This window comes from Sminthopsis crassicaudata, chromosome 6 (genome assembly GCF_048593235.1).
Source record: "Sminthopsis crassicaudata isolate SCR6 chromosome 6, ASM4859323v1, whole genome shotgun sequence".
NCBI classification, from domain to species: Eukaryota; Metazoa; Chordata; class Mammalia; order Dasyuromorphia; family Dasyuridae; genus Sminthopsis; species Sminthopsis crassicaudata.
Genome location: NC_133622.1, coordinates 12,097,047 through 12,122,393, shown reverse-complemented (window position 1 = coordinate 12,122,393; position 25,347 = coordinate 12,097,047). Strand labels below are relative to the sequence as shown.

At 36.4% G+C, this 25,347-nt stretch overlaps 2 protein-coding genes across 8 annotated transcripts in view; one reads left to right on the top strand and one right to left on the bottom strand.

The window, feature by feature from the left end:
- The window catches only part of KCNIP4 (potassium voltage-gated channel interacting protein 4), a 1,054,021-nt gene extending 1,052,022 nt beyond the window's left edge, over window positions 1-1,999 (top strand). For all 5 annotated transcript variants that reach the window (XM_074274536.1, XM_074274533.1, XM_074274535.1 and 2 more), the window contains one exon: window positions 457-1,999. In XM_074274536.1, coding sequence (XP_074130637.1) covers window positions 457-504 — 48 coding nt within the window. In that variant the 3' untranslated portion in view covers window positions 505-1,999. The remainder of the gene's footprint in view (window positions 1-456) is intronic.
- Window positions 2,000-9,443: 7,444 nt separating this feature from the next.
- PACRGL (parkin coregulated like) lies at window positions 9,444-22,573 on the bottom strand. 3 transcript variants are annotated; one of them, XM_074274530.1, is made up of 9 exons: window positions 22,280-22,573; window positions 17,644-17,714; window positions 17,195-17,346; window positions 16,193-16,260; window positions 14,520-14,610; window positions 12,781-12,915; window positions 12,065-12,172; window positions 11,422-11,502; window positions 9,444-10,276 (listed from the first exon to the last, which is right to left on the bottom strand). In XM_074274530.1, exons 2-9 carry the CDS (start codon window positions 17,693-17,695, stop codon window positions 10,220-10,222), a joined length of 744 nt encoding a protein of 247 aa, XP_074130631.1. In that variant the 5' UTR covers window positions 17,696-17,714; window positions 22,280-22,573; the 3' UTR covers window positions 9,444-10,219. The 3 variants fall into 3 exon arrangements, with proteins under 3 accessions (XP_074130631.1, XP_074130629.1, XP_074130630.1); XM_074274528.1 differs by lacking the exon at window positions 22,280-22,573 and adding an exon at window positions 20,766-21,010; XM_074274529.1 differs by lacking the exon at window positions 22,280-22,573 and adding an exon at window positions 20,147-20,676.
- Between the last annotated feature and the right edge of the window lie 2,774 nt (window positions 22,574-25,347).

Here is a 25,347-nt window from a genome sequence, read left to right as displayed (position 1 = left end):
TATCGGGTTGTCAAGGGCTTAGGTTTTTCAAGACAGCACATCTGGGTTGTTAAAAAATACCATCTGCATTAGGGAGTGAAGAATTAGTAATAAACTTCTAACTACAAAGATTCAAGATTATATTTCTCATGGTCCCATTTGGGGTGCTTTTCCACTTCAATCTAAAAATAACTATTCAAAATGTTGAAAACACATCAGACCTAAAAATTCAGAAAGATAAGATATTTCTATAAATAGAATGCATGTGTAAAATATGTATTTTTACGTTAAGATATAAAGTTTACAAAAGCAGTATTTAAGTATTTGTAATAGCTGATGGTTGTAAAATGTGTTTAAGTGTAGGTGCATGTTCATCCAAATGGGTATTTTAGAGAGGTTTGTGGGAAATCAGAATAATAGCCTATCTTTCATTGAAAAAAATTCAAATTTAATCTATTTATTTTTGTCTCCTTACAGGATGAAAACATAATGCGCTCCATGCAGCTCTTTGAAAATGTGATTTAACATGTTGGTTAGATCTCAAATTTAATACACAAATGTGAACTATTCTAAAACAATATTCAAGTTGGAATTACCACTTTTAGCATAGACTGCTCAGCTTTACACTGAAGCATATTATGCAAATAAGCTTTGTTTTTATTATAAAGCCATCCTCAAAATTATTTGTTTCCAAGATGTCAATTTGCATCCTTTTCATTATGTCACTAAATTAATGGGATGTTCTAAAAATTTCCTACCACGAAGCTATTCAAAGAAATGGTACCTGACAAACACATAATTTTATTGGTACTCCAACCCTGGAATTATTGAGGCTTTTGCACATCAAAGTGATGTTATGATAGTGTTTTTTGCTACCCAGTTGTATTAGAATCCAGCCCCACTATTGTTTTGTTTTTGTTTTTTTCTAAAATATTGGCATCAGTGTTTAATTTATAGAGATTAGATTTCATTTCCATATTTGTATCCTGTAATCCCATTTATAGACTTTGAGTAAACAAAAACAATTATCGCTATTAAAAATTATTATGCAGTCCCTATTTTTGTGGGTTTTCCTCTTTTTGTTGAAGTCTCCTTTTGCTGAAGCCTTCATTTATCTGGCATTTTTCTACCATTAGAACTAAAACAATTTATTACTTCTTTTGAGTATGGCTCATTAATAAGTACTTGTTGGTTTTCCATATTAGAATCCAAATCCCACATAATATATGTAATTTGGGACTTGCGCAAGGTGACAGCCCCAACTAGGCTTCACACTTCCCATGAAATAGGGAAATGTAGTGAATTCCGGTATCACTACATAAAAGTCCACACCCATAATGTCCATAGTCTACAATGAAGACAAGGATTTACCGTCTCCCAGTTTTAAATTATGGCTCACTAGTGCATGAGCATCTGGTACACATTAATAATTAATAGCAATCAGCCTAAGGTCAAGATCACCTCTGGCCTGACCTCACCCTTGCATTTCTGTGACAAGAGCTGCAAAGACAAAGAACACTTGATGATGCAATGGGGAAGAACATTAGCATAATTTCATTTTGAAGGAAAAAATGATCATACTATTAACTATAATAATGGAACAGTAGAGAATGGGTTATCACTTCAATTATTTAATTGGATTATGTAAAGGGATTAACAGCACATGAGCCCCAATTTTAAATATCACTTTCCAGGATCTTAAGCCCATAATGTCAATTTTTCCATAACAATACTAAAGATATAACCATTGTTATTATTTTTTCTGCAAATATCAAAAAGACAAAAAAACTTCTGAGATAGAAGGAATCTGCGACTTTGTTTCACAAAAATAAATCAGGGATCTATTCTGGTGTAAAGATAAGAAGCTGATGGATGTTCTACTATCACCAGTGTAGGAAGAAGAGTAGTACAATACATGTACACCTGAACTTTGCCATTAGTGTGTGTGTGTAAGCTCAATGTATACATTTTGTATTTTAAAAAGGAAAAATAAACAAAAGTAGAATGTATATAAACTTAATGTTTATGTTTTAGGTCTTCTTTTCACCCTTAAACCACAATTTGTTTATATTTCTAATTTTCAAAGACTCATCAAAGAAACCACTTTTGTCTTTTCAGACCTCTACACAAAGTGGAGGCAGTGATGGAGGGGAAAGCTATGAATTAGCAGTCAAGAGCTGCGTCCAAGTCTTGGTTATGTTATTTAAGTTATAATTTCTGTGAGCCTGTTGCCCATCTCTAAAGTGAGAATTGATGAGAAAAAAAATGTGACTTCATTGGCTGGGGCACTTTATAAACTATGGTAACCTTCGTCTTTTTTGAGCTCCCTATAAATATAATGTTATACCATGGTTTCTAAGATGCCGACTAATGCCCTCAATTTTGTAATAGCAGTAAATCTTCAAAGTTTATTCTCAATTCTGTTTTCAAGAGCAGTGGCCTTCAAATTTTTTAGTTGTTGAACACTTAACTGTAAATAAATTCTAGGAAAATACTCTAGTATAGTAGTAAATTATTATTATTGTTGTTACTAAACTCTAATATAGTAGTAAATTATTATAGAGTAAATTAAGAATTGTTTTAAATATTTACATGTGATTTATGGTACCAAATAACAAAAATAATTTTAATATAAACATACTCTATTAAATATAAGAAAATTTATAGCTTATAACTAGTTGTAGATAACTTGCTAACCTTGGAACAAGATGTGAGTTCATATCCTGCCTCAAACATTTACTAGCTATGTGATAAATGGGGAAGTCACTTATTGTCTTTCTTTTTCCTTTTATGTAAAATGGGGATAAAACTAGTACTTACCTTCCAGGGTCATTGTGAGGATATAATGAGATATCTTACAGTATTTTGTAAACCTTGATGTACTACATAAATGCTAGATATTTACATGATTAACAGTATTGTTATCATTCCCATTTTATAGATGGAGAAACCGACTCACAGAAGTTGTGACTAGACAAAGTTAAGGTCGATTCCAAACCTCCAGCTTTCCCTGTACATTTGCCTCCAGTTTGTGTAGGGGCTAAGCTTGGAATCAGAAAGACCCAAGTAAGCCCACTCTGCTACCTGCTGGGTGACCCCTGTCACTTAATCTCCATTAACCATGAAAGCTGTGCCTTGGAGCCAATCCCTTACTTTCCCTGGGGTTCCTCAAAGGCACGATGTCACTGGTCAAATTCAAATGTGACTATACTTGTGAAACTCTCAGCTGGGAGTCCAGCACAAGGGGAGGCTCTATGGAAATGGTTAGTCCCTCTCTCCTTCCTTTTTCTATAAAATGGGGATACTAGGAACAACTAAATCCACACAAAACTTCCAGTTTCAGACTCCACAATTCTAGATGGCAAATAGTCCCTAGGGGAGGAGACACCTTTGACATTGCTTCTCACTTCCCTTAGAGGATTGTTTTGAGGGAAAAAAAAGCTTTGCAAATCTTATAAAAATGCAAAGAGTTATTACTATAAATTCTCTAAGGTCCTTCCAAGGCCAGATCCTATTTCTGGATTGGCAAAAATCTCTAGCCTAAAGTCCTAGGGGATGGAAGATACTACTTATCCTGATGTTTTTTAAATCTCTAATATCTAACTTATGAAAGAACAATTTTGTTTGTATATCACCTAATTTTCATTATATCTCTTTCCTTTCCTACCATACTCCAGAAGCTATCCCTTATTATAAAAGGAGAAAAAAGAAAGTGTAGCAAAACTTACCAATTGAATTAAGTCTAACATTATAGAAAGTCTTCCAATTCTATGATCCCATATTTGTGCAAACAGAATAAAATGCTTTCTGTTTCTTCAGGACCAGGCTTGGTCATTATAATTTCTCAGCAGTCAGTCCCATGTTTATCTGTGTCCATTTATCATTACTTACAGCACACAACTTTAGCCATTCCCTGAACAATGGGTATCTACTTTGTTTTCAGTTTCCTGACATTACAAAAAACAATCGAAAACACGTATATGTGTATGGGCCCATGAGATCATCTGGGCACCACTGGACCCATTGTTTTATCACTGCAGCAGTAGAAACTCTTCATTTACATCTATCCAATTCCAATGGTCATTTTCCAAAACAGTCATACTATGTTATGGCTCCACGAGTAATACATTTATTAGTACACTGCAGTTTCTATAAACCCTTCTATTCTCACTGTTCTTATTGTCATCGTTGCCATTCTGGGTGGAAAATGAAATCTCAAGAGTTGTGTTGATTTGCATTTCCCTTCTTATTGATTTGAAGCATGTTTTGAGTTTTAATTAGTTTGCAATTTTGAAAAGAGCTTATTCATATATTATGACGACTTACTGGGGAATGGTGTATGGTTATAAATTATTAGTTCTATAAAGAAGTGTGTTAGAAGCAGGTTGAACCAGCTCAAGAACAAATTGTGAAATTTTCACTGTACTTTCAGAAATCAGCAAACCGAAAAATAGATGAGCCTTTGATGGTTTTGTTGTCTACATTTAAGAAAGAAAATATGAATGAAGTGCCTCAAAGTTAAAAGTGTGTCATGACTACATTTTTCTTTTCAAAGATCTGATTATTATTAAGCATTGTTTTGGATAGTATGCCCTTACCAGAAATGGTTGATTAGAAACATTTTCTTAATTGATTCTCTAATTATTCTAGCTGTCTTAAATTTTAGTTGAGTTAAAGTATTTTAATTTCATGTAATTGAAATTTTCTGTTTTACCATTTTTGATCACCTCTATCCATTATGGGGATTAGTAATTCCTCTTTCCTCCAGGAACAAAATTTGAAATGTACTTTACTTTCCAATTTTAAAATATTGTCATTAATACTCAGATTACATACCCAAATGATAGATGATCTTATTCTAATGCCAGACTGCTTTTCACTTTCGCCAGAAATTTTTGTCAAAGAGGAATATCACTCTTAAGTATGTTTTGAAATTAGTCAAAAAGGAGGTTACGGAATTATTTCTGATTTCTCCCTTGCCTAATCTGTCCCACTATTTTTTTTTCTACTTTTTAACCAACACCTACTTCTTTTCATTTACTACTTTATAATCATTTTAAAACTAAAAGTGATTACTTTTCTCTGAATCTACTACCTTTGATATTCTAGACTATTTAGACAAATTTTGTTATATTTTCTAGCTTTGTATAGTATAATCTTGGTATTTTAATTGGGATAGATCTAAGTCTGTAAATTAGTTTTGATAGTATTGCCATTTTAATATTGCTATGATCCAGGCATGAATACTAGTATCCAATTATTTCTTTCTTTAAAGAAAATATTATGTGTAAATATACAAATTTATAGATGTAGATGGAAAATGTTTTGATAGACAGCTACCCATAAATTTTACTTTGAATTAAGACTTCCCTTTCTTTATGACTTTACTTTTCAAAATTCCTAAAACTAAATTTAAAACTTTAAAATTATTGTTTGTAGCATTAATTCAACTTAGTTTACAGACTTAAAACTATCATAAGACTTTTGAGACACTGTGTATAATGCTAAACTTTGACTTTAGATACTTTTCATAATTAAAAAAAAAAATCTGTTGTTTTGTGAAGCTTTTAGCACTGATCGTTGTACTTTGTCAAAGGCTTTTTCTGAATCAAATGAAGTTGTGTTTTTGTCTTTAATATTATGTTGCTTTTCAGATGTTGAACCATATATTCCTGGTGTAAATTCAACTTACAATAGGAAATGATTTTAACATAAATTACTGTAACCTCCCAGGATATTATTTAAAGATTTTTTATCCTTATTCTTGAGACATCTTGGCACAGTGATTAGATCTGGATTCAAGTCCTGCTTGTGACACATGGGTAAGGCATGTAACCTTTAGGTGTCTAGGCAGCTCACTAAAATTATGTGACAGAGAAAATGCTGACCTGTGTTGGAATGGGGAGTTTCCACAACTAATCTCTGTGCTCATGAAATCACTGTGGAGGATATTGGTCTTTGTTTTAAACGTTCTTAAACTGGGGCTATGTCTTATGTTTCCGTCTCAGTTTTTGAGAATCAGTTGTGTTGTAACATTAATAACTGTTCTTTTAAGTTTGATACTCTTCCCCTAAAACTTAAGACTATGGTTGTAGTCTCCTCCCTTTGAGAGTTGCTCTAGAATTAGCTCAACTTTCTGCACTTAGTAAAATACTAAAAAAAAAAAAAAAAAAAAAAAAAAAACAATAACAATAAAAAAAAAAAAACTGTTATTTTTTATGAATATTCTGTTCCTTTGGGATTTTCAGTTATACTAGAATAGTTGTAGATTCTAGAAATTTTTTTCTTCCAGTTGTGATTCTACCTAGATTTGATTTTGCTCCTTAATTGGCCAAATGTCAAACCATTTTCTATTTTCAGTTTTATAGTTTGCTGATTTTCAATTTGTCTAAAATTTTCAAGATTTTTATTTATATTGGACATCTATTTTGTTAAAGCAAGTTTTTAGGCATATCCTTGTATTCATTTTTTCATCCCAGAAATTTTGCTATATTGACTAATCATCATTTTTCATAATCATTTCAATTTGCTTCAATCCCCACTACATTGTTCAGGATTACACTGTGAACTTTTCATTCACATCTTTTATTTTTATTCCCTGTATTGACTATTATTTTTATTGCCTTTTGTCCAACAAAACAATATACTTAGAATTTCTGCCTTACTCTGCTTTGGTGACATGGTTGATTTTCAAAAAGTTGTCATGTGATGTTAATCTATATAATTCAATGTACCCATTCAAAAAGCATCCTAAGTCTTTTAGCCCCAACACTGAATTTGTCTAGTTCTGGATTTCTCACTTTGGTTTGTAAGGTATATCATCTCTCCAAGAGGAATTTTAGTGCCCTATTACTACTATGCCTTTCTATACTTAACTTTTCCTTTATGAATTTAAGAATTGTCATTTGAAGCATGTATTGGTATTGCAATAGCTAATGATTCATTTTAGGGTTTTCTTATTTATTGAGATTGTTGTTGCTAAAACGATTGCAATTTCTACTTTGGAGGTTTCACTTTGATGCACTTTAGTCTCATTTTATTTTGATCTCTTTTTCATTCAATTTCATTTGCTTCTTAAGAGGGGACATAGTGGAGGGAGTACTGGACTTGGGAGTCAGGAAACTATGTTAAAATTCTTCTGGCAACAAGAACAAGTTACCTTTCCAGCCCATCTCCTTTCTATAAAACAATAGCATCCACCTTCAAGGGCTGGAGGGACAAGCAAGTGACAGAGCTTGGCAAACCTTAAATTATGCCATCCCTTCTGTTGGCCCAATACAGTTTTGCTTAGAGTGCTTTGATATTAATTCTACTCCTGGAGCTCTTTTCCCTAACTCTGCTGCCTTTTGCCGACTTTCTCCATTTGGGACTTTGATTTTTCTTAGACTTATGTACCTCTTCTTTACTCCATTCTTTCAGCTGTGAAGTGATTAACTCAAAATCTCCCTTTCACATCTCACCTGCCCTAGGAGCTGTGCCATTACCTCTCTGGGTTGATGTTGCCACGGCTGGGACCCAGCTGCATCAGAACCTTGTGCACAGCACACTTCCCTACTGGACAGGGACTCTCAATTCACCATTTCTTTTTAAAATCTTCTAGTGGTTTAAGTCACACATAACCTCTCACCTCTTCCACCAAGGGAGACCTTTCAGGAGGATCTGCTTTTTCTGCAGTCACTGTATCCCGGGTGGCTACTCATCTGAATGCAGGAATTGCCATCTCTTTCCTTGGTGGTTCAGATTTTCTAAAGAATATACTACTTCCCCATTCCCTACTTTCCTGAACCCTATATGCACCTTCCAACATTCGTCCCACAAAAGTTTCATGTGTGGTAAAGGGGATATTCATGATTTCTTGATCTTAATCTCCTCGCCATCTTTTTTTCTTTTTCTGATTCCCCTTTCTTTTTAATTCCATGGAGAATAACACAAGTTTCTCTTCGTTCAAGGGTTATTTATTCTTTCTTAAAAATAGTATTCACTTTTATTTGATATTTGATGTTTTTTCATGTCAAATATTTTGCTTTTTTTTTTTTTTCAACCCTCTTAGTTCACCTATCTTTTTTTGTTAATGACTCAGCCTAGCTTTGTAACCTATGTCATTATCATTTTGGAGGAGCTTGAGCTTTTTTTTCCCAAAATATGCTGGAGCATTCTTTTCCTTTGTATTTGAAGGTCTTTCTTTCCCTTGGCTGCTACAAGACACCTTTTCTTTGCCAGTGAAATTGTCAAATTTAACCATTGTTTTTGAAGTTTAAAGAATAAGGTGATGGTGACTGTGACTCACTTAGAAGGCAAACCTCTTTTGATGTTCTATTTTCTGTATTTAACGGTATCAGGAGCGTTCCACCCCCTGCACTTGGTGCAGGTTTTGTTTTGGGGAGACCTACTGTTCCTAAGTTATCTGCATGCCTCCTGTTTTTAAGGTCAGTTGCTTTGGTCATTCTAAAGTTCATGGGTACTTTTAACATTGCTTTCTTTGGCTTCTCCACTCTCAGATTTCTTCCAATTCAGTATTTTTTGTGCTCAAATTTAGAACCTTTCAGTTCTTCACGTTTTCTGATGTTACCTTCCAGTCTTCCATAGCCAATCTGCTGCCAAATCTTGTCATGTCCTCCTCTGTAACATCTCACCTAAAATCCCCTTCTCTCTAAAAGGCCTCATACCTGGATTTCCACTTAGTCTTGCTCTCCCCCTCTAGTTCTTCCTGAACACAAGTGGGATCCCGTCATCACTACCCATACAGAATGGTTAGTCTAAAGCTTGAACTTGCCCCTTGATATATGTGTGCTATCCCACACCTCTCCATGTCCTCTCGCCTCACCTGCTACATGTAGGAAGGCACTCTCTCCTGACCTTTTCTCCTCAGTAAATTCATTTCTATGAATGTGTCTCCCACCGCAATAGAGAGCTGTGGACCCCTTCCTAGCCACCACCGGAGGTAGGTGTGATTCCTCTTAATGGCTAAATCCAGGGGCCTCTCTCAGCCCTTGCCCTGCTCTAGGCCCTTCTTGCTCCTCCTCTCGGTGACCTCCCCACGTGGGGCTCTGTCCCAGCTCCTCTCCTCCTCTGACTTGCTCTTTCACTCCTTTCCCTCCTCCGGGTTGGTCTCTTATCACAAGGTGAATCCCCACTCGAGCCCATTGTCTTTTTCCCCACCTGTCCTTCAAGTCCCCTAAAACATTACATTCTACAGGATGCCTTTTGCTAATAATTATTTCACATTTCTTCTAAACAACTTTGTAATCACCAGCTGTTGGCAGGTTGTGTCCCCAGTGCTTAGCACACAGTAGCTTCGTGACTGGACACTGATTAACTAGCAGCAACTTCAAACCAAAAAATAACTGGATTATTTTCTTCCTGGAACTATAAGGTAGGGCTGATGTTGTCTTTTTTTTTAACCATCCCTGGATTACTGTGAGAGCTCTTCTTGGTGATGCAGAAAATCATAAAGTAAAAACGTCTAAGAATTACAACATATTTATTAAGTACTTTTAAGGGGAAAAGAGTTAACAAGTTAACACTAAAAATTTTGTGAATACAATCTGGAATTTCAAGAGTTGAATTCTTGAATATTCCATTCCACAAGACATATTTCTTTAAGGTAAGGAAATATAAAATAACATTTACTTGTTACAACATCTAAACTCATCTATAGTTTTAGCAAGTTGTAAAATAATAATTTACACTTTAACATGTAGAAATTTACACTAATAAAAAGTCACATTCTGGATGTTTTCACCAAGCATTCCGTATTATAAAAATACCTGTTTATAAGCAATAATTTATCAGTGAGTTACCAAACAGTTTAATTCTTATAATTTCTATGACTTTGTAGGATTTTTAGACCTATCAAAGTATGACAGAGTCATTATGAAAAACTAGTGCAATCACTTAAGTGATATGCTAACTAAAATATAAATATCAAATCTGGAACTGTAAACAAAACTCTGGTTCTTAATACAAACCAATGTAGCAGGGGAAAAAAAATTGATAAACCCCATGAATTGCACTATAGAAGTCCTTTCAATAGTTTTCCATTATTTTCCATTTTCCCAAGCTGATAAATGCAAATTTACTGTGATTCAATGGAATCAGTTCTACGTACTAATTTTTATCATGTAAATATATCAGGAGCTGTGATTAAAAAAAGGAACCTTGTTCAAATGGGATCCTATGATGTTCACCACACGCTTCTGACATCTCTCACCATTTAATCAAACCATTTTATTCCTTTGGTTTAAGAGGAGATGGAACAATAGGTTGGAATTTTAGCCTTGATAATCATAAGACTGCCCTGTTAGTAGAAAAAAAATTAGCATTAGTATATTGTAGTACTCAGTGGAATAGATAGATTCAATATATACTTTTCTAAAAGGTAAAAAGAATTTACCAAAAGCTTATTTAAAAATGGAAATGAAAAAGATAGTATTGTTCTTTGCTAAAATTACACACAATTTGAAAAATCACTTCTGATGTAAGGGTCAAACAAACACTGTGGAAAAACATCTTGTCAAAAAAGGCTCCTCTTTCAATGGTGTGTCTTGAACACTTAGGATGAAGTTTGAGGCTACCTAAGGTGGTTGCTGCTCAGTTATATCTGACTCTTTGTGAACCCCATACTGACTTGAAGTAGTATGCCATTTCCTTCTCAGGTTACTTAAAGTTAGGATAATACAAAGACCAGACAATCTAAAGAAAAGTCATTTAAAAATTATTTAGAAGGAAACTGCAAAAAAGACTTGAAAGTATTAGTACTTATCTTCAAGTATGATGTGAGTCAAATCTCTGGACATCTAAAACTACAGCATATGGCAGATATATATTTTTAACTTTTTTTTTTTTTTTTGAAACTCACAATATCTAATAAGAAAAATGGATTTAAATGATTTCTTTTTTTAATCTTCAAAAAAATCCATGATTTTAATCCTGTTGGTACTCCTTTTACCAATAGGGCAAGGCCTGAAAGTGATTATAAGAACACACATACTGAGTTAAGGGAAATTAGTATCGCAGATTACAGGAGGGATTAGTCCTAAGTATGTACAAAAATATTTACAGGTTTTTGGGGGTGGCACTAAATGGAAATTTGAGGGGCTACTCATAAATTGGGAAATGGGTAAATAAGGATGTAAATGTAATAGAATAGTACTGTGCTGAATGAACTCTTAGCAAAATGAAAAATCAGGATTCCAGAAAAGTGAGGATACATGTTTCCCTTCTTCTGACAGAAATGAAAAACTCAGAACAAGACCAATGGATAATGTATAAGTTTGGTTGCCTAACCATATAAACATATTTTAAATGGTTTCATTGTTCTTTTCTGAGGGAGAGGGACAGGATCTTTAATAATTGAAAAAAAAAAAATTTCTTAAAGTTAGGAAAAATATTTAAGCTCAGTTACTTCTAAATAAATGAAAGGAATAATGACTTTTTACTCACACCTCCACCATGGTGTTCTAGCTTTTGTAAAGCACTGGTGATTTGCTCTTTGAATTTCTTATCCATTAGTCTTTTAGAAAGCTTAAAAGAAAAACAAAATATATTTTATGCACTAAACAATATGTTACGCACAAGACACTGGGAGGAAAAAATTAAGTTCGGTTATAATAATATGAAAACTTTCCAAATTTCACTAACTAAAAATAGGCTAATTGGGGGAAAATTACAGTGAGATTTTAGAGCACATGGGCACTCAATTTCTATTAGAGTAATTTTAAGTCATCTCTTGAGAATTAACACTAATAGAAACCTAAAATACACTGGTCTAATATTAAAAGATTCAGATTAGAACTTAAAAATAGACTGGCACACCTGTCCTAAGTACAGAAAACTTAGGATCCATTCCCCACCCCACCATGTACTGGATGTGTGACCCTAAGGCAAATTCATTTAAGTGGTCAGTACCCCAAGCAACTGTGATAGAAGCAACTAACAATCTGCACTGTTAATTGAAATTTCCTCAGTAAGGTAATTAATCAAATTACTCAAGATATCCCAAGTCCAAGTAATAAGAAGAAAAGCTAAAAATATTAGAGAATAGCACAAGAAAGGGATACAATTGTCAAATATTTTGGATACTTACACTTGTAAGCAAATGCTTCAGATGATCATTTAGAGAAGGCCCGACAACACTACTCAACTGTACTAAAGCATTCAACCCCCTTTCAAACACTTCACCATCTGAATGAGTCTTTGGGGGAAGGGTGGGGAGAGAGAGAAGAAAGTGATAGGTAATTAAATAAAATTCAACATCTAAAATGAAGAATTAACACCAAACAAGACAAGCTTTAAAGCTATAATCCTCACCACAAGCACTAGAAACAAGTGCAAATTCTCAACTATACTTAAAAGTATTGAATTATTTTCAAAGTATTGAAAATATTTAAAGTATTACTTAAATGTAAAGGCAAAATTAACTTGAAAGTCTTGTTATACTTGGTATTTCTTCCAAAGATATCTATCCTTCAAAACCATATTGGAATTTTGAGAGCATCAAGGAGATACCAAGTTCAAAAGTAAGACAGTCTTTCTTGCAGAGATTAATTACATAAAATATAACTCTGCTGAGATTTTTGATTTGACATTAAGACTTTGGGTGCAGTAGCTAGGTGGCCGAGTGGACAGAGCACCAGCCCTGAAGTCAGGAAGGCCTGAGTTCAAATTTGGTCTCTGACACACTTAACACGTCCTAGCTGTGTGACCCTGGGCAAGTCACTTAACCCTAATAACCTAAGCAAAACAAATAAACAAATAAATAAAATAATACATGAAGTCTTTGGAATAAAATAAAAAACATACCAGAGCTGCCTTCAAGACAGGAATCAGTCTCGGTAGCAAGGGCACAGCTTTTTCAGTAGCACCTTGTACCAAAAGTAATTCTTTAAAACCTTCTTTTGATACAAATGTAAATGGATGCTTAGTCTCTCTCAGACCCTGTTAAATATGTAAAAATGTGATTTAATATACGTTTGATCATTTGAAGACAAAACATTATAATAGAGAAATCAGAGTATATTCATTATTATGGCTTCCTAGTCAAGAAAGTACAATTTAGTAATAATCAATACAACAATTAAGACTGGAACAAAAAAAGAAAAATAGGAATAGATTACCATCAGCTACCCTATAAATAAAACAAGATGATTTTTTTTCCTACTAAATAATAATTTTCTTACAAAGTAACAAAAAACTACCACTAATCAAATACCTCTGTCAAGTCCCTTAACCTTTCAGAGTTACAGGCAATCCTAGAAGACTCTCTGTTTAAGAAAAAGTACTCATTTAACCTGGTAATTTGGAAGAACATCTCTCTCAGCAGGAACCTCCTTAACACAGATGAAATTAATGGTAGGTCTAGTTTAAAAAAAAAAAAAAAAAAAAAAAAGCCCTCAAACCATTCCACTTATTTCCATTAATGGAAAAATAGGAAGTTGTTTTAAATTGAAAAAGAAAAGTTCCTGTTTTAATTTTTCTATACATAAGACTAATAATAATTGTGACTTCTATGATTATACTATTATATTAACATTCTGAAAGCAACTAAACCTAATAAATTTGCTCTACAAGGAGTATTAAAATGTAAAAAGTAACTCACATTTACTTTATGGAGTACACAAAATGTTTTACTGAGAAATAACCCTCAAAATTACATAATAGTCCATTACTATTCTTGTTGTAAAAAACAACAACAAAAAAAAAACAAAAACAGGAAAATGAGATTCATAGCAGTTTAAGTGACTTCTCCAATGTAGCACAATTAGTGAGAGAACTGGGACTCAAATTCAGGTCTGCTAATTATAAGTCAATCAATTATAAAGCACTTATGTAGAAAGAACTAAGATACTGTGTTAAACCCAAACATATGCCAAAAAAAAAAAAAAAAAAAAAATGCCTAGCAGGTTACGGTTCCTAAAAGGCAAATCTATTTCTAAGCATAGGAATAATGCTTTCCCTACAGAGAGCATTATCAGAAGACACTAAAGATTCCCCTCAATACTTACACTACTAGCTTTTTGTAATTCAAATTTTAACTAAAATGCATTTATACTCTCCCCTCCAGAGGAAAAAAAATTTTTTTTTTACAAAAACAACACATTTTAATATTATAAAATGTCTATAAAAGTATTATGAAAGAATAACATTTATTAAAGAGATGTCAGTTTGTTCTAAGACAATTAAAAAATACATTTAGTATTTTTTTGTCTTAAACAGATCAAGTACATTTATACAGATCAACTACATTTATAGTTCTCATAAGATAGACATTGGAAGCAACATTTTTCTATATAAAGATCATATATTTAGATTTTTTTTAATTCCATTTTAAATTTTTACGATTTAAAAATTCTTTTTCATTTGTAATAAATTCCCATCTACACAGAAAAATTAGCTTCTTATAATGTATAATTAATCCTTAAGCAGTCACATTCCAACATCATTATTTCTTATTTAAATACCAAAAACATTAAATAAGCTCTAGAAAACTCTCTATTTTATCTAATAATAATGTCATTCTTATTGAAAAGAAAGTCCTTTACCTCTGCTAAAGTAATAAGAAGAGGATCAAATGGAAGAGTTTCAGGAAGGCAGTCCCACTGTAATCTGTGTTTTACTGAGCCATGTACCAACCTGAGATGTAAATTCAATGAATTAGGCAAATATCAAATGGTATTATTTGTAAATATTTTTAACACTACAATTTTTTATCAGTAAAGTGTACAATTACTTTTTTATTTCCTAGTATATAGTAATTGTTGTCACAGGATAAAGAGCTTATCAGTACATCTTTGGAAGTAGTTTTTAGTTCTATAAAAAATTCTCCTTCATTAAAGTTTTGACAAAGACTCATGATCAAGTAATATTGATTTAATGGAGGAAGTGCAAAGAACACTGGATTCAGAGTCAGAAACTCAGGAATGAATACCTGAGTAACCTTAGGCAGACAATTTAAATTCGCTATAAAATTAAGGGGTTGAACTAGGTGATCTTTAAGGTCATTTCCAAGATTCAAATCTAGAATCCTAGGAATTGGTACAACTCAATTTTAAGTTTTAACAGTTTTTTACATTATTTACAAACCTTAAGTACAACTCAATTTTATTCCTACAGAGGATCTTAGGACATACTATTCTGGAATTCCAGCCATTATTAAGTAGGTCCTTAATGTATGCCTTAACTAACTTAATATTTGTGTCATTATTACCACTACAATATTAAATAGCAACATGTTATGTAAGACTACAAAAAAATTGGTAATTTTTTAAATAAAAACTGAAAGTTTCAAATAAAGCCAACCTTCACTGGTATTAGAAAAGGTTTACAGAAGGCCTTGATTTAAAGATCACTTTATACACAAACACACACACACACACACACACACACACACACACACACATACATACACACACACAGTACTATTTAAGTTTGCAAAATACTTTCTCACTTGAACCCGATACCAATCCCATGAGGTGAGTACCTCATATTCCCATTTACAAATAAAGAAACTAAGGATAAGAGAAGATTGAAGTGTTTTGCATATGTTCACCTAACTAAATACTCAAGGCAAGATTTAATCTAACATCATATTCCCTACCCCTTACTAAAATGTGATGCTAAGAACTGAGTAATTCTACTATGGCCTAACCAGGGCAGATGAAATGGATTATAGCCTTTCTGGTGCTGGATACTAAACCCTTCTTAAGGGTAACCAAGATGACAATTTGTGTTGCCATTTCATGATGTCAACTCTTATCAAAACTTGTAATCTTGTAATCTGTTAAAATCTACAAAACACTTCTAGATATTTGTATTGCTGTCTAGCCATACTTCCCAAATATAAAGTTCATTTTTAAAAATTCAAGAATGAGACTACATTTACTCTTGTTAAACTTTACTGTAATTAGATACAGCCCATAGCTCAAGCACACTGTGCTCCTTTTTGGATACTGAATGTGTTATCTAGCAAGTTTAAAACGTGCAATTTGGGTAAGAATGAAACAATTATGTTTTTCTCTAAATCATTGGGGGGAAAAAAGGTTAAATAGCATTAAAGCATAGGTAACTAGGATACTTCAACAGAGAACTCTTTGCAAGATGACTTTTAAGTCCCAAAGGCGATTGATATTCTTAACATGCTTAAACTGCAAAAACTATTTAATTTGATTAAAGTCATTTCAAGAATATGGTCTATTACCACTCTAATTGATTTTACCTGCAAGGGATACCTCCTTTGGAGTAAATAGCAGCAAAAGCAGAAGAGGCACGTGGCTGATCACTGAACTGAAATGAAATAAGAAAAAAAAGAACTTTTTGTTTGTGAATCTTCTTTGTTATATAAAAGGAAAAGAGAAAGACCTTGGATTTATAACACATTAAAATTACACACACACACAAGATTGCTCAAGAAACTGGCCTAATTACAAACAACTGAAAAATTAAATGGACACTACGTACCAGCTGTTTGGATACTTAATCCAAAGAGTTGCTCGATCATTATTTAAAGTGATAATGAACTCAATGAAGAAACACACATGAAATTTACTTAAACCACAGCACTTTTTAATGACTTTTAAGCTTCAGCCTCAAACTAAGAAGTGATGTCTCAAATATGTTTTCTTGTGTTGTTCAATGAAATACCACAATCTTAAGGAAAAACCAAAAGACAATGGAGAAGTGCACACTGGGTAGATGCAAAACCTCCCCAACCAAGATTTGCAAAAGAGAAATGGCAATAAAGAAAATATCAATAGGCAGATTTATGATCAGAAAAAAAAGTGGGCTAGCCATATGGCAAGAGTAATTTTTCATTCTTCCAAAACTGTGGTGGTTTCATGTCCTGTAGTAACAGCATTACTGTGAAGTTAAAGGGAGGCATATTTTTGCTCGATATAAAAAAGAACTTTTAAATGATTAAAACCATTCAAGCTAGGACTTTAGTGACAAGAGTTACAGATATCATAGAAGAGATTCATACATCCAGCAGTGGACAAAAATTGCTGACTTTATAATGTATATAATCAATAAAATGTCAAGATATACTTTAGTATTCATAGCTATTTTTTCTCTTTACTACCACACCTATTCATTATATTCTAGTTAAAGTCAGGAATGAGAAAACTAAAGATGTCAAAGGCATATCAACAACATCTTTTTCAACTGCTTTCTTTTTAACATAAAGTGATATGGTTAACTTAAAGGTACTCTTTTTACTTACCGGGTCAATAGTTTTAGGATTAAGTTTATCACTTGGCCGAGGGTGGGGTTTCTTTGCAAAATTTGCAGAATTGGTGGAGGAAGACTTGTTTTTTTGTATTGCAGATCTGTGTTTTACTTGGGAACCAGATGACGTTCTTTGTTCACAGGTGCCTGTATGTTGGAGAAAAAAAAAAAAAAAAAACAATAAAATAAGGCTCACTTGCACCTTTTTGTATATAAAAGTACACCATTAGAGGATGATATAATTGGTGGTGGTCTTTCCTTCTTAAGGAAGACCACACTTCAAGGAGGAGATGCCAAGATATGCAAATCAGTTGGACTGAAGCAAGGGGGGTCTCTGGGAGCCCATGTCCAGTGGCAGGAAACAGATGGAGCAACTGAGCAACAACAATTAGGTGATGTAGCACAATACTGACTGCCTCTTCAGTGTGATACAAAGAATGTTACCTGTTACTCGATTTCTCATCTGCAGGCTTCCATGACTTTCTGATTTCTGCATTCTTTCTTAGCGGCCGCTCCTGAATTAAGAAAACATTATTTTAGTCACTAAAAACAAACAAACAAAAAAATCCTATAAATGGCAGTAAGAACAAAAGTAGCAGAGCCACAAGAAAGAAGAGAAAGCCTACTATGTGCCAGGCTCTGTGCTAAGCACTTTTACAAATCTCTCATCTAATTCCCATAACAACCCTGGGAGATGGGAACTCTCATTATCCTTATTCTACAGTTCAAGAAACTAAGGCAAAGAGAAGTTGAGTGGGTGCCCAGAGTCACAGTTACTTTCTCCTAACCACGGGCCCAGCACTCTAGTCAGGAAACCTAGCTGGCAGCAACACACTTTTCCCGGGGCAGTTTTAAGAGAAATGGAATTAGGAGAACAAAATTTAAGTCAGGCACAGAAGAAATAATTGGTATAATAGAAAACCTTGTATCTCTGATGCCAGGTCTTCACCAAAAGAACAAAGAGATCATAATACATTTGGAATGTAAATCACAGAAGCAAAGGAAAATATGGAAGAAGAGAAGAAAACATGAAAAGAAAATGTGCTCTCTAAGCAAACTGATTTAGAAAACAGGATATGTAGATAAGCTAAGAAAGAAGTCTTCCAGAAACGCAAGACAAGTCAAAAACCCTGAACATCAAAACTGAAATACTAATTGAAAGAATTCAGAATGCTGCCTTCAAAAAAAAAGCAAAGCTACAAAATCTAAGAAACAGAGTGGCTAACTTTAACCAATTTAAATTCAGAAACAAGTTCTCTGCAAGGAACCAGGAGAAAGATCTTCAAATACCAAGACAGGTAAAAGGGAATAAAACCAGATTATCCTGCACCCACCAGAAAACATAAAAGAAAAGAGAAAAGTATTACCAAAAGCAACGGAGCTCAGGATGCAGCCCAGGGTGACTTACTCTGCAAATCTGAGCTTAGCCCCAATAGAAAAATGATGGATGGTCAATAACAAAGAGGCATTTGAAGCCTCCTTAGAAAGAAAATCAGACCAGAAAGATTATTTGCTTCTGAACACTTGAGTCAACAGAAATGCAGGAAATAAGAGTGCAGGAGTCAAGGCCAGCAATAGTAACAATGACAGCGCAAAGATCAGAAAGAGAATCTCTCTAAATGCCCACTAGACAACAGAAGTGAAAAGTGGAAAGCACAAATGGAACCTGGCCCACTACATACAGGTGACTGTTTTCTGTCGGTGGATATTATGAAATAGGAAAGTTGTATGAAAGAGCAAGGAGAGAAGGGAGAGAGTATGATGTGTCTGGATCCAAGGAAGGGACAATGGCTTCTTTGGCCTTTCAAGACACAAATCATCAGCGTTTCTCTACATCAGCCCAGCAGTCAAGAGAAAGAGAAAATCCACTTAAAATTACTGTAGACAAAATAAAGTAATTGGGGATCTACCCGCCAAGACAAACCCAATCATTATGTGAACATAATTACAAAACATGTCTCACAAATAAAGTCAGATCTAAATAAGGGGGGAGGGGGGGAACTGCTCATGGGTAGGCCGAGCTAATATACTTTAAATGACAATTTTACTTAAATTGAGCTACTTGTTCAGTGTCATACCAACTGCCAAAAAGTTTTTTTAATAGAGCTAGAAAAAAATAACAATTCATCTGGAAAAACAAAAGATCAAGAAAACCAAGAGAATTAATTGGGGGATTAAAAAAACAGTGGCTTAGGAGTACTGAACCTACAATTACATATAAAATTATGTTATATTATAATTATATTATAAAGCAGCAGTCATCAAAACCATTTGATACTGGCCTAAGAAGCAGTGGTGGGATAAATTAGATACACAGGACACGATAATCAATGACTGTAGTAATCGATTTGATAAACCCCTAAACTCCAGCTTCTGGAATAAGAACCAGATGAGGTAAGGAGGCAAAAGACCCATCTTCCCCCCCCCCCCCTAAGCAGAACAAAGGAAACAAAACCGTTCCTATCTGCTGAGGATTCGTGTAGTTTTAACTTGAGAGAGCATTTCTCTCCTTAAATGATCCCCATTTCCACCGCAAGGCTACATTTCAGTATATTCTAATTATCTAATTTTTAAAATAAAAGTAAAAGACAAAAGAGTTCCATTTTCTATCTCCGCTGACATCCAAGTGGCAAACGCCGCGGAGACGGGCACGCACCGGCGCTCCCGCCCCAAGGAGGAGCCACCCGTACCCCAACATTAGCCTGAGGGCGGCCCTGGACCACAGCGAGTCCGAGGGTTCCCGAGCGCTTCCTCGGACGCAGAACGACTCAGATCCGAGGCTGTCACGAGCCTCCAAGCTCCGGGGAGGGCAGGATGCGGGGCCCCGCCGCCTTCCCATTAGAATGAAAGCTCCCGGGGGGCGCTCGGCACTAACAATTATCCATCTAGACAGTCCTGAAACACGTCCCTTCTCCCGACTGGGAGAGAACATTTACCTCACACTTACTCTATGGTCAGTGGGAAGCCGGGAGGAGAGGGCCACACCGGAGTTGGGAAGACCCAAATTCAAATTCAGCACATTTCCTAGCTGACTGACCCTACACTAGTCACTTCACCTCAGTTTTCCGACCCGTCAAAAGAGCGGGAAAAGGGAATGGCAAACCGCTCCGTTATGTCCGCCCGGAGGAGTGACAAGAGATCACGAATGTCGGCGGGCCCGGACTAAGCTCCAGGGGCTCTAGGAAAGGCCCGCTGTGGCCCTGCCCTCAGGGGGAAAGGTGGTCTCAACCGTGCTAAAGGAAGGGCCCGGGCAGCGCACCTAGCGCTTTCCCTCTGGACCAGTTTCCACCTCAGTAAGAGGAAAAGGTTGGGCGGAGCCTCTACGGAGGCTCTGCGGGGTCAGCCCACCAGGCGGAAGGGACAGGGCGGGAAAATCAAGGCGAAAATGGGCGGGTCCCGACCCCCGAGGCAAAGGGGCTCGAAGGCGGAGCCGAGGCCGCCAGGGACCCCCCCACTCAACCCCCCACCCCCACCCCAAGAAGCCGGGGACGCGGCCGAGACGCCATGGTAACAGGCCGCCGCGGGGGAGGGGGGGTCATACAGGAAGAGCATCAGAATCAGCTGACCTGCAGGAGCGCGGGCCTCAGCCGCGAACGTCCTATCGCATCGCTCCGGGCCCTGAAGCCCTAGGGCTCCTCATACAGGCTGGGAGCGGTACGACCGCCTGGCCCGGGACCTCGGACCCGCTACCACTCGGGCGGTCCGCCGGCGGCGGCGAAGGCGCGAAGAAAGAGACGGCGGCTCCAAAGGCGCGTCATCAGCCTCGACGCGGTGACGCCTGACGTCCTGAAGACGTTATACGCGCCGGATGCTAGAGGAAGACTGGCGGGTTTAGGGCGGGACATTAGTGGCGCCTGCGCGCTGGACACGCTCTGTGCTTGGGGACTTGCACTTCACCCCACACTGTCAGGGACGGAGAACTCGTGCTTCTGGAGAGGCAGTAGAGGGAAAAGAAGTCGCGACTTTTCCCCCCAAAGATAGAGCCCGTGGCACTGACCAGCTGTGTGGCCCTGCACTGGTCCCTGACCGTGTCTGCCTCGGTTTCCTCACCTGTGAGGAGCATAGGAACGACCCTGCCTCCCAGCCTTGTAGTCAGACTCATAACCTTTGTAAAGCGCTGGCCGTAGAAAGCGCTGTGGAAATAAAGTTTAGCCTGTGTCACCTGACCTGCGTTGCAATTACTGAGACTGTTATGAGCTAAGCCAAAAGGTGCATTCTGGAAGTGAGATGACCCTGTGTACGAGGTACACAGTAGGTGCTTAATAAACGCCGAGTTCCTTTCCCACCTGGAAGATGGGAGGGTCACGTCCCCTTGCCGGTGACTAGCCGGAAGTATCAAGCACACCTGGAGCCACAAAGCACCCGGGACACAGGTTAAGATGTAATTGGAAATACTTAATAAAATGTAAAACCGCAATGAGACTTGGTTATCGGCACATTTTAAATCTCAGGCCGTGAGGGCGGGACCAGCCAGGTTCCTCCTGCGGGCTTGGTGGTCCTGGGTTTCACTGCAATGAGACTCCACAGCTCCACATTTCAGAAAACATCCTGATCTTCCTCAGGGCGTTTCCTCCAACAAAAAGCGTCCCATGTAGGGGGACAGATAGAGCACCAGCCCTGAAGTCAGGAGGACCCGAGTTCAAATCTGCTCTCTGACACTTAACACTTCCTAGCTGTGGGACCCTGGGCAAGTCACTTAACCCCAGCAAAAAAAAAAAAAAAAAAAGCGTCCCGTGCTAGGGGATTCATTTGTCATCTAAAATGTTACATTTGTATTCTAAACAATCCACGCGGGGCACCACACACTAGGGTATGATAATTCCTGTAGGGCACGTGGGTGGGGCAGTGCCTGGAGCTCCCCGTCTGGGGTCAAAAAGACCCATCTTCCTGGGTTTAAATCTGGCCTCGGGCTCTCCTAAATTAGTGTCCCTACTACCCCGTCACTTCTCCGGGTTACCTCAGCTGGAGGCAATGAGCTGGAGGAGGAAATGGGAAAGCGTTCCATCTCGGCCAATAAAGCCCCAAGTAGAAGTAACTGATTTAATGTCTGTGAATCCGTTGCGTTTGCTGGCTGACTCACTTAGTGATAAGCTGACTTCTGGGTAATTACAAATATTTTCATCTCCTTTAACGGCCGAAAGGGACCTGTCTCTAATTCATGACTGTATCTTGGGAGAAGACTGGATTTTCCCGAGACGGGAGAAGCGGGGGGAGCTGGGACTGGGGCTGCGCTTGAGGACCCCGAGCGTCCATCTCCTTCTTATACGGACCCGCCAAGCGCGGTCATACCGGGGAAACACTGGCAGGGAGCAGCCAGAATGGGGGCAGGGACCCTTTAAATGCCAGGCTTTCCTACAGAGCGCTGTTGAACAGCGGGATGACTTGGAACTTCCACGTTTAAGACTTTCCGCTTGGAAGTGTCTCAGGTAACGGCTGGAACTCTCATTATCTCCCGCTGGACAGCTCCGGGATGCCAGGTGGCAAGTAATGAGGCTCTGACCGCGGGAAAGAAACTGACGAAAGAGATTAGGAAAGATAAGACGTGGGGGGAGGAACTGAGGAAGACTGAAGAATAAATGGTGCTTCCAAGTTTGTCTTTGGGTTCCTGGAGTCATTCAAAGAAATGGGGGATTTGGGAGGACCCGTGGGTTTGAGGGGAAATGCCAGCCCTGGGCTTCTGGGGCAAAAGAAAGAGAACGGCTCCTCATCTTGATGAAGTGCGTCCCATGGAGGCAGCAGAACTATCTACTTGCTGAAAATGGACAAGGGGGCTACCATCCTGTTGCTTTTAGGTACAGAAGGAAGAGAAACTGGCATCTGTATCCAAGAACTGGTTTGATTTTAAGATCAATACATCCCAAACATGCTCCTACTGCTCTGTAGTTCGTGTACTGGGGGGCTACATCCTCTACCCTTAAAATAATTGCAGTTGTTGTGTTTGAAAAACCACTCGGGGCTGGTAGAGCCTCTGCTGCCCCCCCTGAAAAATAGAGGCGGAGGTTAGTAACTTCCTTATTAGTCTCATTGGAGGTGAATCTTTTACAGAGAGAATTTGATGTCAAACCAAAAGTACTATAATTATTTTGGCCTGAATTGTTTTCTAAAATATTGTCCCTTCTAGGCAGGGCCTTCAAAAATCTTGTGCTTTGTCCTTTTTAAATGAGCTATTTTAAGACTAAGAATTTTATGACACTCCTAAGTAGGAGTTGGTGATGTTTGTTTTGCAATAGTTTATCCATCTGGGGCATAAGAAAGTATCAAGTTCAAGAGCATTTTAGTATTTCTAAGTCTGGTTTAAAAACTTTCCTACTTTTGTAAATTCTCATCAGGAATACTTTATTCTTTTGGTAAAAGTAAATTGTCTCAGAGAAGCATATTATTGTATATGCAAACTGCAGAATGCCCGAATCCATTGGGAACCTGCGCCAGTTAATTATAGGGTTATGCAAACCCAGTTGGTAGAAAGGAATAAAAATATATACCGTGTCATCTGAGTCCATTGAATATATTATAAAACATGCATTAAACATGGCATTCGATTACAGAGAATAATTTAATGAAATGAAGATTTGGGAAAGATGGCACTGTAAAAAGTAAAACAGACTTTTAACAAGTTTCTGAAAAGTCATGTAGATATTAGCAATTCATAGTCTTTAAATTCTGCCAAAAGATAATTTAAAAGAATAAATCCAAACATGCAAGCTAATTCAGTAGCATGTACATAGTGGTTTCTTTTAGGAAAAGGTAAGTTACTATGGACTTTTGCTTACTGTTAGCCATTGTTATTATCAATATGATAGATTATAAATATAATTAACATTAAAAATAAACAATACCAACAATACTGTTTTTACACTAATCTATTAATCACTAATCATTTTTACACATAAACTAAAATGTCACTTTTTCCTTAATAATATACCAAGCATATTTTCTTTCACTCAAATTTTTTATTTATTTATTTTTAGTTACAAAACATATGCATGGGTAATTTTTCCAACATTGACCCTTGCAAAATCTTTTGTTTCAAATTTTCCCCACCTTACCCCCAACCCCTTCCCTAGCTACAGATAGTCCAATACATGTTAAATATCTTGAAATACATGTTAAATCTAATATGTGTGTGTGTGTGTATATATATATATGTATATATATATATATATATATATATATATATATATATATATATATATATATATATATATATATATATATATATAGTTATGTTACTTCACAAGAAAAATCAGATCAAGAAGGAAGGAAAAAAACTGAGAAAGAAAACACAATGCAAGCAAATAACAACAGAGAGAGTGAGAATGCAATCAAATTTATTTTTTAAAAAAATGCTTACCATAGTACCATAATTTATAGTCCTAGAAGTGAGAAAAATGAATGGTTTGCTGAAAGGTCGATAAACCTAATTGGTATCTTGTATTTTGGTGGATTTGTGATGTTTGATCTGAATTGTTACTTCTTCCAGTGGTACCTTTATAATCCCACTTTTTCATTTCATCTGATGCAATTCTTATGGTTTTTTCCACAAAGGTTCACCAACAAACTGGCCACATTTCTTGTTTTCTTTTGATATTTCAGTGCACCATTGGGGTTATACCTTTGTTTTCTCTTACAGGTGCTTGGTAATGTCTTTCCCATTACTTTTTGTGTTCAGGTGGTCACTGGTAAGGTGATGCATTATGTTTATGTGCATCCTTGCTCTTTAGCTCATTTAAAATTTGAAATCTGTGATTGTCACATTTCATAATTCACCACAATGTAAACATTGGAGTTAATAATCACCTGCTGCTTTTTGAGCTGTCCTTAGAACAAATAGTTTGTCAACTTTTAAAACATTTTATTGCAAATGTGATGCAGCTTAATCTCATGCTCATTTTTCACCCTAGCATTTCCCTCAGTCCAGAGGGTTTGGACTCCATACACTTTTGCCATACTGATTTCTTTATCCTATTGTTGAGTTCCCTTTGGGGGCTTCTATTTGGGGGATGGGCTTAGACCAGCCATTCTTTATTGTCTTCTGCTCTGATTTCTGCTTTAGCACAATTCTTGGCACATTACAATAAATACTTAATGAATGATTATTACCTGCCTTTTATCAATAATATATGTTCTACATCTATATGTATATATGTA